At 30.2% G+C, this 14,791-nt stretch overlaps 1 protein-coding gene across 8 annotated transcripts in view; it reads left to right on the top strand.

Annotated features, from left to right (window-relative positions):
- Dmd (dystrophin) overlaps positions 1–14,791 on the top strand; it is a 2,257,783-nt gene that overhangs the window by 1,054,915 nt on the left and 1,188,077 nt on the right. For all 8 annotated transcript variants that reach the window (XM_085684598.2, XM_085684595.2, XM_087902601.1 and 5 more), the window contains 3 exons: positions 194–373; positions 678–806; positions 2,869–3,039. In XM_085684598.2, the coding sequence (XP_085540724.2) occupies positions 194–373; positions 678–806; positions 2,869–3,039 (480 nt within the window). The remainder of the gene's footprint in view (positions 1–193; positions 374–677; positions 807–2,868; positions 3,040–14,791) is intronic.

Genomic DNA, 14,791 nt, shown 5'->3' with positions numbered 1-14,791 from the left:
AACATCCTATATACCCAGCAATAAAACTACAATAAAAATATGGAAGGATTTCATCGTTCATAAACACATGGTTGTAGATTTATGGCCTTCCAAATCTTTGCATATGAACCAAACGCACAATGATTTCATAAGTTGAAGTCTTAATGCTACATATGGTGCTTTACTCGAAGCTTAATGCTAATTTTTCCTACAGGCTACTCAGAAGGAGATTGAGAAGCAGAAGGCTCACTTGAAGAGTGTCACAGAATTAGGAGAGGCACTGAAAGCAGTGTTGGGCAAGAAGGAAACCTTGGTGGAAGACAAACTGAGTCTTCTAAATAGTAACTGGATAGCTGTCACCTCTAGAGCAGAAGAATGGCTAAACCTTTTGTTGGTAAGAAAAAAGGCAGAAGCTTTTCCACTTCTCTTTGTCAACATGGAAACAAAGCAAAATAAAAATAAAAAAATAAGAATTCAGGAATGATGTCTGTGTTTTAAAACTCAACTACACTTTATATATACAGATATACTACACCACAATTCTAAGATATTTTACTATACTTCATACTAATTTCTGTTTTTGATATGTGACCTTGAGGCAATTTAAATACAGCATTTTCTTTTCCTTTAATAAATTTGAACAAATGTTCTAAGAATTTTGTCTAACTAATGATATGGCACGTTTCTATACAATTCAGGAATACCAAAAACACATGGAAACCTTTGATCAGAATGTACAACACATCACAAAGTGGATCATTCGCACAGATGAGCTTTTGGATGAATCTGAAAAGAAGAAAGCACAACAAAAGGAAGACATTGTTAAGGTAGTAAAGAGAATATTAAGAGAAGTAGTTTTCCAGTTGCACAGGTTATAACAATCGTGTTCAAACACAAAATACCACAGACTAGACTTTTTTTTTTTATAAATCTAGCCATCTCTAATTCTTTCCTCTGTGTCACTTCCTTCTTTTGATCATCTACCATTCGTTCCTATTTTGCTCTCTCCATGCCTTTCTATTTTCCTTCTTTTATTGGAATTAATGACATTGTAGAGTTCTAAAATTTAGGTAGTTGTCCAAGTTCATATCTGACCTCTCTATACACAATCTCAGCTCACAAAGAATTATGAGGATTTATTTTCCTGTCATATTTAAATTCCTTTTTATTATAATGTCAGTATTCTTGTGTCCATTAATATAGCCCAAATAAATACTCATTTTTTTATCTGCTAGTAACAAATTCCAATCATAGAGTAGATTCAGTATCTATGGTCTAAAAAACACTAAGTTCAGAGTGTTCCAAACTCTGAGCTTTTTAAAAATATTTATATTCTTTCACAGTAGAATATATTGTACCATTCAACATGTTTCATATAAAAGTTATTCTGATATATTACAGAAAATCAACTTTTAGATAAATGGATACTTATTAATGAGGTATAAATTAATTTTTGTTTGTTCTTGGACCAATCATTAGATATCACATTGTGCATATGCATATATTTTGGAAAAAGTATAAAGAAATTTTTAAAGCATTTTGGATAATGAATATTGGACATGATATTGCCCATTATCATCAGTTTATGTAAACCAAAATTTTAATATTATACATATATAAAGAAAAGCAATATTTTAAAAGAGGTTGTCTTTATTATTCAGGTATCCTATGTTTTCTGTTACAAGATCAAATTAAACTCTGCTTTAAAACATGATTTCTGTAGCAAGATATATAAAATGGAACTATATCTTCTTGATGATTTATCTCGATTTGATGTTATTTTATTTACTTCTCAATCAAATTAAGATTCAGATCTCATTTAAATTAATAATTCACTATATTTTTGGTTGAAATTTTCAACAATGCATAATTATTACTGCTTAAAAGTTCAGCTATTATTATCATTTCTGTCTTTCCTTTAGTTCAGTTACTAGTTTTTAAAACAGGATCTTCCTATATTACATAAGCCAGTCACTTGAAGGCATTATGTAACATACATTATCTTTTCATTTGCAAACTTCTTGTCAGTCTTTCAAGACTGTTGGGTTCTTAGCTGAACACCACCATAGTCAGCTCTTATTTTTTGTGTTTGTGTCATGTAATTTCTTTTTTTTTATTAAAATACTACAGACATTCTAGGATATCTCATAAACATTAACCTCACTATATGGATTATGTCTTTGAATGGATTTGCGTTATACTCTATAATTTTAATTGGTAATTGATTATAATCAAGGGTATAATGCAAATGTAAAATTCATGCAACTATTTTAATATTATCTAAACTGGATATTCGACATATGGGCCTTTCGGCTGTTGGTTTATGAGCATCACGTCTCCTTTTATAAGCAATGCAGAATATTGATGTACTAGGGAGTCAATCTTTTCCTTGATATTCAAGAAAATAAAGAAGATTTGAGATGCATCAGAGAAGAATGTAAAATTGTGCTTTGAGTATTTTCCCTCTGGAGCACATAATTCACTGGTGCCATAACTATTAATCCTGCAAGGATATTATCCAGTAAAGATAAAAGGAAATAAGACTAAATGCATAATAATACACTTGTTTCCAGACAATAACTAGAAGCCAGAACATTTTTTCTTGTCCTTCCTTAGAGGAAGTAGGCAGATTAAAGAGACATATATAAAACTTAAAAATACTGTCCTAGGAATTTTAAGCTCACATACAATTTCATTCTACTTCACTCTTTTTGAAGTTGTTTTTTTCCCTACTCTGTTCTTCTGCATATATGTGCGCTTTTTTCCTTGTGATGTCTTCTCCCTTTTTTTCCCTGCCCCTCCCTCCATCTCTTTCTCTCTCTCTTCCTCTGTGTCTGCTCCAGTTTTGATTACTAACTTAAAGCCCTGTTTCTTACTCATGGAATATAGCGTTTAAAGGCCGAAATGAACGACATCCGTCCAAAGGTGGACTCCACACGTGACCAAGCAGCAAACTTGATGGCAAACCGAGGTGACCACTGCAGGAAAGTAGTAGAGCCGCAAATCTCTGAGCTCAACCGTCGGTTTGCAGCCATTTCTCACAGAATTAAGACTGGAAAGGTAGGAAGATCTACTCCAAGGTGGAAACTTGTGCTAAATGATCTCTTGAGAAGGTTGCGCAGTGCACTGACGGGATCAAGAAATCCCCACTACAAGGTTTTCAAAAGGAATAAGAAGGCCAAAATATGCTTAAGGAAAATTTACCGCTGACTATCATGGAGATAAATCTTTCTTCCTTTCTCTATATCTTTCTTTCTGTCACACTTTTTCCTGCCACAGCTATGCTAGAACTGCACCCTGCAATGGTTTACATTTGTACTTTCAGGGATCACTTACAACAAAGTAACAGAGCATGCAGCAGGCCAAAAAATTTTTAAAAAAAAGCACAAAAGACATCTATCTAAACTGAGCACTACTGAAATATTTTCCTAAATATAATATTGCTCATGTGTAATGCATATCAAATATCCACCATGAGGCCTTGTACCTCTGCATGATCTAGGTTATTTGTACCTCTTTACTTGTTATGCACATTTGTATATATAATTTTCTCAAGCTAATTGCAAGCACTGTGACAAAATCCATTTGATTATGATGAAATGCTCAAGCCATGAAAACAACTGAATGTGAAACTGAAATTCAATATTTCTGTAGTTTTGTATGCCTAGTTATTCTTATTCTATTTAATGAAGAACTGGAGAGTATAGTGTTTTTGCATGAAAATCTTCATATTTATATAACATGTAATGGATATGAAAACCTTTTAAGTAGTTTGCCAAAATATGTATATACAGGATTATAGAATTTTAATGTTTGGGTGAAGATTTGAAATGCAAGGATTTATCTGAAAATGTATCCAATGTAATCTGATACATTTTTCAATATAATATGGGACACATGCAAATATAAAATATGTATGAAAGAAGCACATATTTATAAATATAGTTAAGTCATGGAATAAATTTAACCAAAAAAAGAAATATATTGATTGAATAATTCAAGGCTTTCATTATTTCTCATAATTACTAAAAATGACAGGATACAATATTGATATTGTGTTATGGTTCTGAAAGGACAACTACATCATCATAATAACTCTAAACCTGCAGAGATGAAGTATATCTGATGATCTGCCTATTTATTTGTTGATTCGTGGAAAGATTGGAGAAAGTGTTAAAAACTATTTTCATCAATATGGTCATCGACTATATTTTATAATTGCTAAATTTTCTAAGGCACTGCAATGTAAGAATATATATATATATATGTACATATATATTTAAGTATGATTCAAAATATATAAAATGTAGCATCGGAACTTATAAATAATATGAATCATCAATTATCCTCAAAAGTCATTTACCCAAAATATACACAATTTGAAAAATATCAGACAGGCTCTTAAATTTTCTTTTGTTTGTATGTATACTTTTTAAGATTGAACTCTGCTACTTAAATAGCAGTTGTCAATGCTATTGTGTGGATGCATTAGTCTGTTTTCTGTTGTCCACATCAAGAATATACAATTTTAATAAAATCCTTAGTTATAGGATATTCAAAAGAATGCATGGATGTACTTTTAGGTAAATTATGTCATGAAATTGTGGCTCCCAGAAACTACATTGAAAAAACGAGGAGTTCATCCTCCACAATACACTTAATACCTATATCTAAGTGAGCTTCTTGACCAAGATTTTAATGAAATTTTTTTCTATATTTTGTCTGAATTTGTGAGAAGTAATTTACAAACCATGGATCAAGTAGGACATTCAAATTTCTTATTTTGTTCTTCCTTCCAAGTAAAGCTTAAGTTATTTCAAATCAATAGTTTGACATACATATTGACAAAGCAATGATTTTTTATTTCATAGAGTATTCCTGTTTTCCCTTAATTACAAAAAAATACTAGATATAAAAATTGATACTGTTCTGGAAAGATAATTAAGTTTATCATGATAAAACTAAAACCACCGAGATAAAATATGTCTGATTATTTGTCTATTTATTGCACCAAGAAATGATATTGAGCTTCCATTTTGCTGGGAATTGTACAGATGCAAGGGCATAAAATGTTTACTTAAAAAAATCTCCTTATAAACACAAAATCAAACAATTTGGAATCATAAAAATATACTAAATACTAAAACTTGTTGAAGGAAATTTTCAAACACCATTGAGGTAATTCCAGGAGGAAACAATGTTGCCAACAGTCTGGAGATAGGCACAGGCTATATCTATGTCTAAGGTTTTGTATAAGGTAGTTACATTTTGCAGTTATTTTTTCAAGAAAAGTTTATTTATCTGCATAAAAAACTCCACAATGTAGAATAGCACATAGCAAAGATATTTTATGGTAAAAATTAAATTAAAAAAGATCTTTATAGAAAATATAGTCTTCAAAATGATAGACTCTCAACACAATGAGATTTAAATTGCTTTTACCGTTCTGAAATGTAACGAAGTTCAAATATCCACAAAGGTTCTGCAGTGACTGTTCTTGGAACAGCAGTGTATTCTTTGGTTGCAAAAGAATAATAAAAAAATAGATTTGCATTTGTCCTTTTAAAAATGATCATAAACTCATCTCATCAGGTAAAATTTCTGGAAATTTGATATATAAAAAATGAACACAAGTTTAAAGGTATAGACTTTAATATTATGCACGTAAGTGTTCAGGGTCTCATTTTACTTCTAGCTCATGTGTAGATCTGCACAATTTTGTCTCTCTACAAAAAGGAAAATAGCCCTGAGCTGAAAAAATAATTATTCAAAATTGAATATATAAATTATAAAATAGTGGAGTTGCTAAATAGGGTGGGATTATACCCTTTAAATTTTTTTTCTTTCTATGATTGATCTCAAATAGTATAAATTACAACTGTAGAATATATTCTTAAAATTTTCACATTAGGTCAGTCCAAAATCCTATAACTTTTGAGTTGGACACTTCAGTATTTTTGTCTTACTAAACTGCATCTTTAAGATACTTTATGACTTAGGTATGATTTTGCTTATAGAGTAGGGTTCTGATAGTGTCAGTATGATCTTGGATGTCAAAACCAAATTACTTTCATGTTTAAGATTATCGCTGCTTTCATAGGTAGTTTTTCTCATAAACAAGTGTAACTTGCAACAAAATATTTGATGATGAATGAAATATGTATTTCATTTGGTATTGAAGTATATTAGGAACTCAATGTAAGGGTTAATTTTAGACTAGCCATTTAGTTGTCAAATATAAGGTCAATTAAGTAAAGCAAAGACTATCATGAGAAGTCAATGTTTACTCGTCTATGCTCTGTTGAGTCAATACTAGTGAAAGGCATACCCCTATATTTCTAACACAAAATGTCTATCATAAGAAATTCTAAAAGTCAAAACAGTGAGCCTTCGGATTCTCAGTTTTTACTGGATCTGGACAGAGCAGCGTGATGAGTATTCTTAAATTGAATCTCCTCAATTGCTTTGGTAAAATGTAAATATGATATAAATTATATAATTTGGCATATTCCCACTTAAATCTCAGGACGTCCCTGACATATTCAAATTACAAAGATGATGCCAGGCTCCCTTTAACTTCAGCATCGTCAAGTGGATAAATAATGTAAGAAGCATATATTTAGAAAAGAATTATTTGTTTTAAAAGTTAGAAATGCTGAAAAAGAATGTATATCATTAACTGTTATTTTTTAGATTATATTGAGTCACTGCTTAGTTCTTATATTTTGAGAAATAAGGTAATAACTGACAAACAAAGGAAAAAAGAACAATTTATTTTTCTTTCTGGATTCTGCTCGAATGGACTAGGGTTAAGATGTCATGCTTTTGCAATTTTTGGTTTTTGGCAAAAACTAGTCTAAAGGGTAGTCAACTAGACTTAAAATACTAGAAAGTTCTACCTCACCTAATACAACACTTAAAATACTTACATTACTACCTCTTTCTGTTTATTTATTTAAATTGATCAAATATCCAGGATGTTGAGAACCTGTAATATTCCTTAATCATTGAGATTAGTGTAAGGACATGATAGTTCTAATGGAGTAGACCATAACTATAAAGTTAAATAATGGATCCTTTAAGAATCTCTGGCAAATTTGAAATGAACAGTGATACTGCTGCTTAACTTTCTTTACTTTAGAGTATCTGAGTTTAATGACAAGGTGGTTGTCAAGGGGATGCTATAAGGAACAGAAGGTGCCCTGAAACAGATGGATAGGAAAGAGATTTGAAAGACAAAAGGAAGTTACTTTTTAATGCTACTTTTTTGGAAATCACTATTTCTCTTCATTCTATTAGAAGCCATATCTTAAGGAAGAGGAATTAGCATTTGAGGAAATGGTTGTTGGTGGGTCTTAAGGAACTAGTGAATATAGAATAGAGAATAAAGGAGCTGTCTAGATGAATTCTTATCAGCCATATACCATTCCCAGAACAGAATGTTTTGTCCTATGGTGGCACTATTGGTAGCTCAGATGCGATAGAATTATGTAACTTACAGTTACATTCAGGATACATTCATGAATAACGGTTTGAGAGTCATTTTCATGGTAAGTGAATTTAACAGTCACTCCAAAACCTTTGAGGAGATAAGAATTTTGGATAAGTCGATAAAATCCCTCCAGCAGTAGAGAGCAAATTAAGATTCCTTATGAGATAGAGGGTATGGGGCACGAACCATAGTTGTGGAGGATAAAACTGAATAGGTAGATTAGACAAAGTACAAAGAAGTCATGACAATAAGACTAAGAGATTTGCTTAATTTAGCATGCAATGAGGACTTCATAATTATTCTGTTTCATGAATTGTTGAAAGAATAGAGCCCTGGTTTGTGAGGAGAACAAAATTGAAAAGTGTCTAGAATTAGGGAAAACAGATAGGCAGGCATCACAATAGTCTGGATGAGGACTTTGAATAATGGAGTATTTATGGGAATATAAAGAAGTTTTAATCGAGAGAGAACTCTCCAACTTTTGTACAAATTTGGGCGATTATGAAACATAGATTACAAAAGTTTCACACTAGGAGACACTTGTTCAGTGAAAGTATGGAGAAACCTGAAAATTGATAGTATTAACAAGTATCAGGGTGATATTAATGCAAATGTACCAGGGGAGCCTACCTCCAGAACTACCTAGTTAGAGGTATTTGGAATTGGTTCAGAGATTTTGTCATTGAGAGTCATGAAAATAGGAACTCAATGATTGATTAGTATTCCAAACTGATTGATTGGGAAAGTCTGTGCTTGAAATTCAGCAATTATATATGCTCAAGATATATTTCCCAAGTTTCAATGTTTTTCAGAGTTTTAACTATAATCCATAAAACTCTTTCCTTTCAACATAGGCAGTTATTTCATTTTATTGAAAAATACTGCAAAAATATGCATATGACTTCTACATATCTAAAATATTTTATTATTGAAAGTAATGGACAATTTACATATTTTCCCTGAAATAGATGACAAACAATTTTTAAAAAGTTGAGCTTTTTTCCCCTGTCTTCAGTAATTCACTAAGACTTATATGCCATAGGATATATTTATGGATTATTCTTTAAATTCCTTTATGGGCCATGGAAATCACAACTAAAATTTTTCTAGCAGTTTCTATGTATTTATTTTTATATTATAATGATATCTTGACAATCTAACATCATATGTTTAAATATTTAATGTTTTATTGCTATAATAATTAAGTATGCCCGCTTTTTTGACATTCAGTCACCATCAGCAGATATAAATCTAATCTTTCTATAGATTAGAGACTTTTAGATAATTATAGTGAGTTTTGAGATAGCCAATGAGACATGTGACAGGTTTTCTATATAAGGTAGAATATACCACACACACACACACACACACACACACACAAAACACATGACTTCCTTAACACATAGTTTTGTGGGGAGGGGGAAATCATGATTAATACATTAGACTGATACTTTGTATCTCTTAAACATCAAAGTGAAATAAGCAATACAGCTTATGTGACCTAAAATGTCAAATTAAGATTTCATAGACTTAGTAATTTTAACTAAAACATAACTGCTGTTGTCAGTTTTGTAATATGAATATGCTTATCTTTCCCCCAATCTAAAATCTGTTTCTAATCGTCTTCTCACATAGCACCTTTTCTGACAGCAAAAAACAGCTAAAGTGCTTAATTTGGGACAGTTATCCATGTTATATAAATATATGCATGATTTGTTTTTCTACAAAGAAAAGCAAGTGTTTGTAGATCAAAATTATGGGTAAAAGTTGCAGATATTGTGTTATATATATGATCTATAATTCATATCTTTAATGATAATAACAGGTTCATTTTCAAACTATATAATACACATGCTATTTAAATTTAACTGAAATGAATAAGAATTGAACTACTCTATAGAATTTCTATTCGAATAACATTATTTCACGTTTATATTTGACTACACAGCCAGTAGAGTAAAATATATTCAAATTTTGATATTCTCTTATAATTATTTTAAATATGTTGAATGCTGATATGTAGTTGAATATAATGAACACTGTATTTGATACAACTCCTTCAGTTTTATTAGCATGGTATTTATTATAATTAAAGATATTTGGTGATTACTGATTGTAGTAACATAAAAACAAAAATAATATTAGACAATTATATGAGGATATAAAAGACACCCTGTATTTCCAAATTTCTCACAGTTAGACGTTCTACTTAGGAAGTTTTAGATCTCAGTTGTTTTGCTTAGAACATTCTGTTTTGTTTTGTTTTGTTTTTCTGATTATCAACGTAGTGTCTTACTCCTGTTTGTCAGAAAATCATTATGGTTGATCTATGATATATTAGTTTGATTATATCTAATTTTATTTTAAATGGTAACTTTGGTGCATTTTGTTTTAAAATCACAAAGATCTAAAGAGAAAGCCTGAGTGGATAAAATGTAGAAAGTTGAAAATGCAGTTTTCAAAAATGATATCATTTTAAATTTAATCTATCTAGCCCCATCAAATTTTCAGTATAATTTAGAGTTGCATCCTTCCTGTTCCATTTGATACTACTGACCCCTCAAATCATGAAAAGGAGAAATACTTTTAGGAACACTTAACATGAAGTTAGCCAATGATTCTTGATCTATCAATGTCTTCCACAACCAGTACTTATAAAATTCTCAAGCGGGTAACCCAGAAGTTTATTTTATCACCTTAAACATCAATAGAAATGTATTGGGTAATCCTCCTATTGAACTGCAAAACTTAGCCATACTTTCATCAATAAAGCATTTTAAATAAATTGGTACCTGACACATAAATTACCATATCTATTACCAAACCAATCCCAATAGTGAATGATGTGATTTTGAGCCACTGCATAATTTACTTCACTTTTTCATAAGTATTCTCATAGTTTAATTTAAATTTAAAAAGTCGGTAGGCCCACAAATTGTTAACTTGTTACTCTTTCTCCTTACACAGATAAAGCTTTCTAAAAAATCTTGTTTATATTTGTACGTTTTCTTTACTCTATACGCAGGAGTATTTGAAATTACTGTCCATATCGTGCCATTAGTCTCTTCTCTGTTGAAAACTGTTAGTTGTCCCTAAGTTACCTTTACTCTTTTAAGTGTCATTAGCTAGTTTTTCCTCATTCCCTGCTTAGTTGGTGTAACGATAAACACTACTTCAAACCTGCAACATGAGAAACATGCTGATAAAGCTTAAGGTATTTTAAACCATACCGCAGCATATGGATAATTAATTTTCAGTTTCAATTCCACTTTGTGTTCCCATCTAGTGCTTTTATTTTGATGACTAAGATTCCATAGTCAAGATTAACAGATGTTTACAATGCTATCTGTGTAAACATGTGCTTTACTATGTGATTGTATATGTACAGGCTGAAGTAATATTTAATCAAAAAAGCTAATATTTTATTATCAATAAAGCATGACTAAAGGATTATAAAGTCTTTCAAAATCTAGTGAATCAGCTTGTAATTTATTTTAATTTTGTTCAGTTGTTTTTATTCTTTGTTGGCTTGTGATAAAAGTGACCATTAATGCCAAAGCTTCAATAGAGCCTTAAGTATCATTAGTCCTTCAATTTTTCAACAAAGCACAATTGATAGTTGTTAAGTAATTTAAAGGAATATTAAAATATCAAGGAAAACAACGTGTTGTCCTTCTCAGTTTCTCTGTCTCTTCTTTCTTTGTGTCCATTTATCTGTTTATTAAAGTTTTCTATGTTCTATCTTCTATGTATTTTTGTGTAACTGCACGGTCATGCTAAAGTTCTTAATATAAAAAGGTAAGTAAAAGATTAAATTGTGCAACTAATAATTGATATATGCTTCTCTAACGTCATTATAACTTCATTTGTATTATTTTCTGTATATTCTAAAACTTATCCTGTGTTTATTACCTAATATAATGTAACATAATTATGATTCTAACTTTAATGTGGTCACAAATTTTCTTTAATTAAATAAAAGTATTTTATTTGACAATTAAGATGATTTTCAATCATTGCCTTCCACTAACATAGAGAATGTTTCATAATTCAACTTTGGAAAGCAAAAATTATAAACTTAGTACATTAAACTGAACTTTAATTATTTATGAGTTTATTTACTCATACATTTTGCTTGTGTTATGAGGCAGGGCTTAATTATGTAGGTCTGACTGATCCCAACTCGCAATTCTTTTAGATCAGCCTCCAATGTACCCAAATTTCAGATGTGCATCACCACACTAAGGTCTAAGTGAGCTTTGAAACAACAGTCACTTCCATATCATCCATTTCTTCTGATAATTTGCAAAATAATTCAAAATAATGTACAATGAAAGCATGACATTGAAAACTTTCACTGGTTAGCAAGAATGTCTTTCTCATTAGAATTTGAAACCATGCAATGATGGTAAACTAGTGAATTATTAAGGACAGCAATTAGGTTTTACTAGTTTTACTAGTTTCTCATATAGAGAATAGTAATCACATATATATTAAGTGACTCATTTTTTCTTGCAAATAGTTGAAATATTTGAGCTGATTATTCATCAATTAAATTGTGAAAAGTGATCATGATAAATCAATGTGCAAGATGTCTTAAAATTTTGTAATATATATATATAATAACCATTCTGTCATATAAAAGCATCAGGTCATATTTGGTATGCAAATGCAGACTAAGGTATTGGTAATTTCAAATATTGAAAAAAATCTGTTTGGGAAAAGCACATCACTGATTAGATAATGCTAAATTCAAGTGTAAGAGATAGTGAAAAGTGGTTTCAAATAATAAATAAGTGATAGAAAATCTTGAAATTCCACATAAAACTCACTTAAAATTTCTTACACACAAAGGGCTACCTACAATATTTTTCTTAAAAAATGATCTAAAATTTAAAATGCATGTAAATGAGACTGATATTTTATGACTAATGTATATGTCACCCAATAAAATTTTTGAATATTCACATTTTGAATACTTTTGATAAGATAGTATTCCACATAGACCTTTCTAGTTAATAATGAATACTAAATCTTATCAATTGTCCTGAATAAAAGAAAATAAATCTACACTTGTACCAAAATTCTATTGATAAATCAAAAATTGCCTAAATTAAATTAAGATGTGCTATAACTGTAAAATATGTGTACATTTTGAATATTTGTTTTTAAATAGTGTAAAAAATAATTTTTAATTTTGTTATTTAGAAGATAAAATTTTGGACTTATTTATAATAAAATAATTTTAGCTGATTTTTGTTTTTAATTCAACAACTATATCATCTTAAATGGCATTTATGACTTTCATTGTATGTCTATTGAGATACACTACTAATAACACTTCACTTGAACTTAGAGAAAAGATTTAATCATGAGGTGTTATATTTTAAGGTAATACTTATTTCAAAATGTATTTTAAATATATGAGATAATACATCACTATTTAGTATCTGCTTATTTATTTTCAGCAATTAAAAACTTGCTACTTCTAATAAAACTTGAAAAAGTCCCAATCCTAAACGTATCTTTATGTTAGCCCAATTTTAATCTGCAAATACTTTCTACCTATTCATTCAGAGCATTCATTTTAAAGAACACTTGTAGTTTCCAATGTCTAATTTGAATAATATTCTTTTATCAAATGTAGAATGGTTTTATATCAAGAAGTCTGGACCCTGCGCATTTTGCTAAACACAAAACAAAACAAAACAAAACAAAACAAAATAAAATACCCCCAAAACAGTTTTTAAGTTTCTATTATTTGTGTGAATTTGTATTCATTTTTGCAACAGTATTTCCAAAAGTCTTTTTACATCAGTACTTTGTTATTAGCAACTTTCTATTGTTTTCATTTGGGTTTTATTTTTTATATAACGATATGCCCTTCATGTCTTTTATCTATATTTTACATATGAATTGCAGAACATCAGTCACATCATTTGAATTTTCTGTTTACAATTTGTGCATATTGGTAAATCAACTACTCAGGGTAGAGTATTTGTCTACCACATAAAATCCTCTGTGTTTGATCTCAAACACTGTGTTATGTATCCATTTCTCGCTAGACTCCTTGCAACATTCATTCAGGTATGGCATTACAATGTTATAGTAACGTTTTCTTACTTTTCTAGAAAAAATATATTGGAGTGCATATTCCATAGCAGAAATGACTATAGTTAAAATGAAACAAAGCTGTTTTAATAGTTGATAGATCTTGTTTCACTTATTCTGAAGTTATTTCTCTAAATAAGTTCTAATAAAAATACTTCAGAAAACAAAATAGATGTACATTAGCCTCTTCACTGAGAATATTTTCTATAATACAGGCTAATACCTCAAGATTTCTTTCCAGTTTGATACAGTTTACCAAACTGACATCAAATTTTTCTATGCTAACATTAGAAATAAATGATTTTTTTAGTTATTTGGAAAAATAAAAACATAAAACCAAGAAATATTTTTCTTCCAGAAACATTTCCAAAATAGTAACATCAGGCAATGGCTACGATTTAGAGATGCACATTTGAGGCAAGATATATTGAGCATTAATTTGTGTCACACATGTGCATATGAATTTGAGAGACAATGATAATAAATTTTTACTGATCATTTATTTTACATCAGGTAAATATTTAACACACTTGATCCTCAAAACATTTGTATGAATTAGTTGTTGTGTTTCCTCCAGTGTTACTAATAAAATATTCCATGCCCTAGAAAAGATAAAAGCAAATGTTGGCTAAGATTACTCAGCTAGTGTGCAAGACCCAATATCAATATAAAATTATGTCCTTTATTAGAAGATGAGGGACATTATAAGAATCTTGAGAGACAATAATACAGAGGGACCAAATGACCTACAAAGCAATCCTATATCAGGAAGATGTAAATAAAGCCTAGAATATTCCTCAAGGAAAGGTTAAGGGATGAATTGTGGAAGCAGCCTGTACATTCATTTCCTGGCAGCTCACATGCAAACAATCACACAAAACTATATGATTAATTATAATACTGTTTGGTCCATAGCTTAGATGTCTTTTCCAGCTGGCTCTTATATCTTAAATTAACACTTTTCTCTTAATCTGTGTTTTGCTACGAGTTTCTGACCTACCGGTAAGGTTCTGTCATTCTGGAGTTGTTTTCCTTAGGCAGCTATGTACCATCTCTCTGACTCTGCCCACTCTCTCTCCCTATTTCTGTTCATATTTCCCACTTGGCTTCACTCTGCTAAGCCATTGGCCAAAACAGCTTTATTCATTAGCCAATACAACAGCACATATACTGAAGGACTTCACACATCATCTCCCCTTTTCTGTCTAG

This window comes from Myodes glareolus, chromosome X, assembly GCF_982192425.1.
Source record: "Myodes glareolus chromosome X, mMyoGla1.1, whole genome shotgun sequence".
NCBI lineage: Eukaryota > Metazoa > Chordata > Mammalia > Rodentia > Cricetidae > Myodes > Myodes glareolus.
This window is presented reverse-complemented; position numbering and strand designations above follow the sequence as displayed.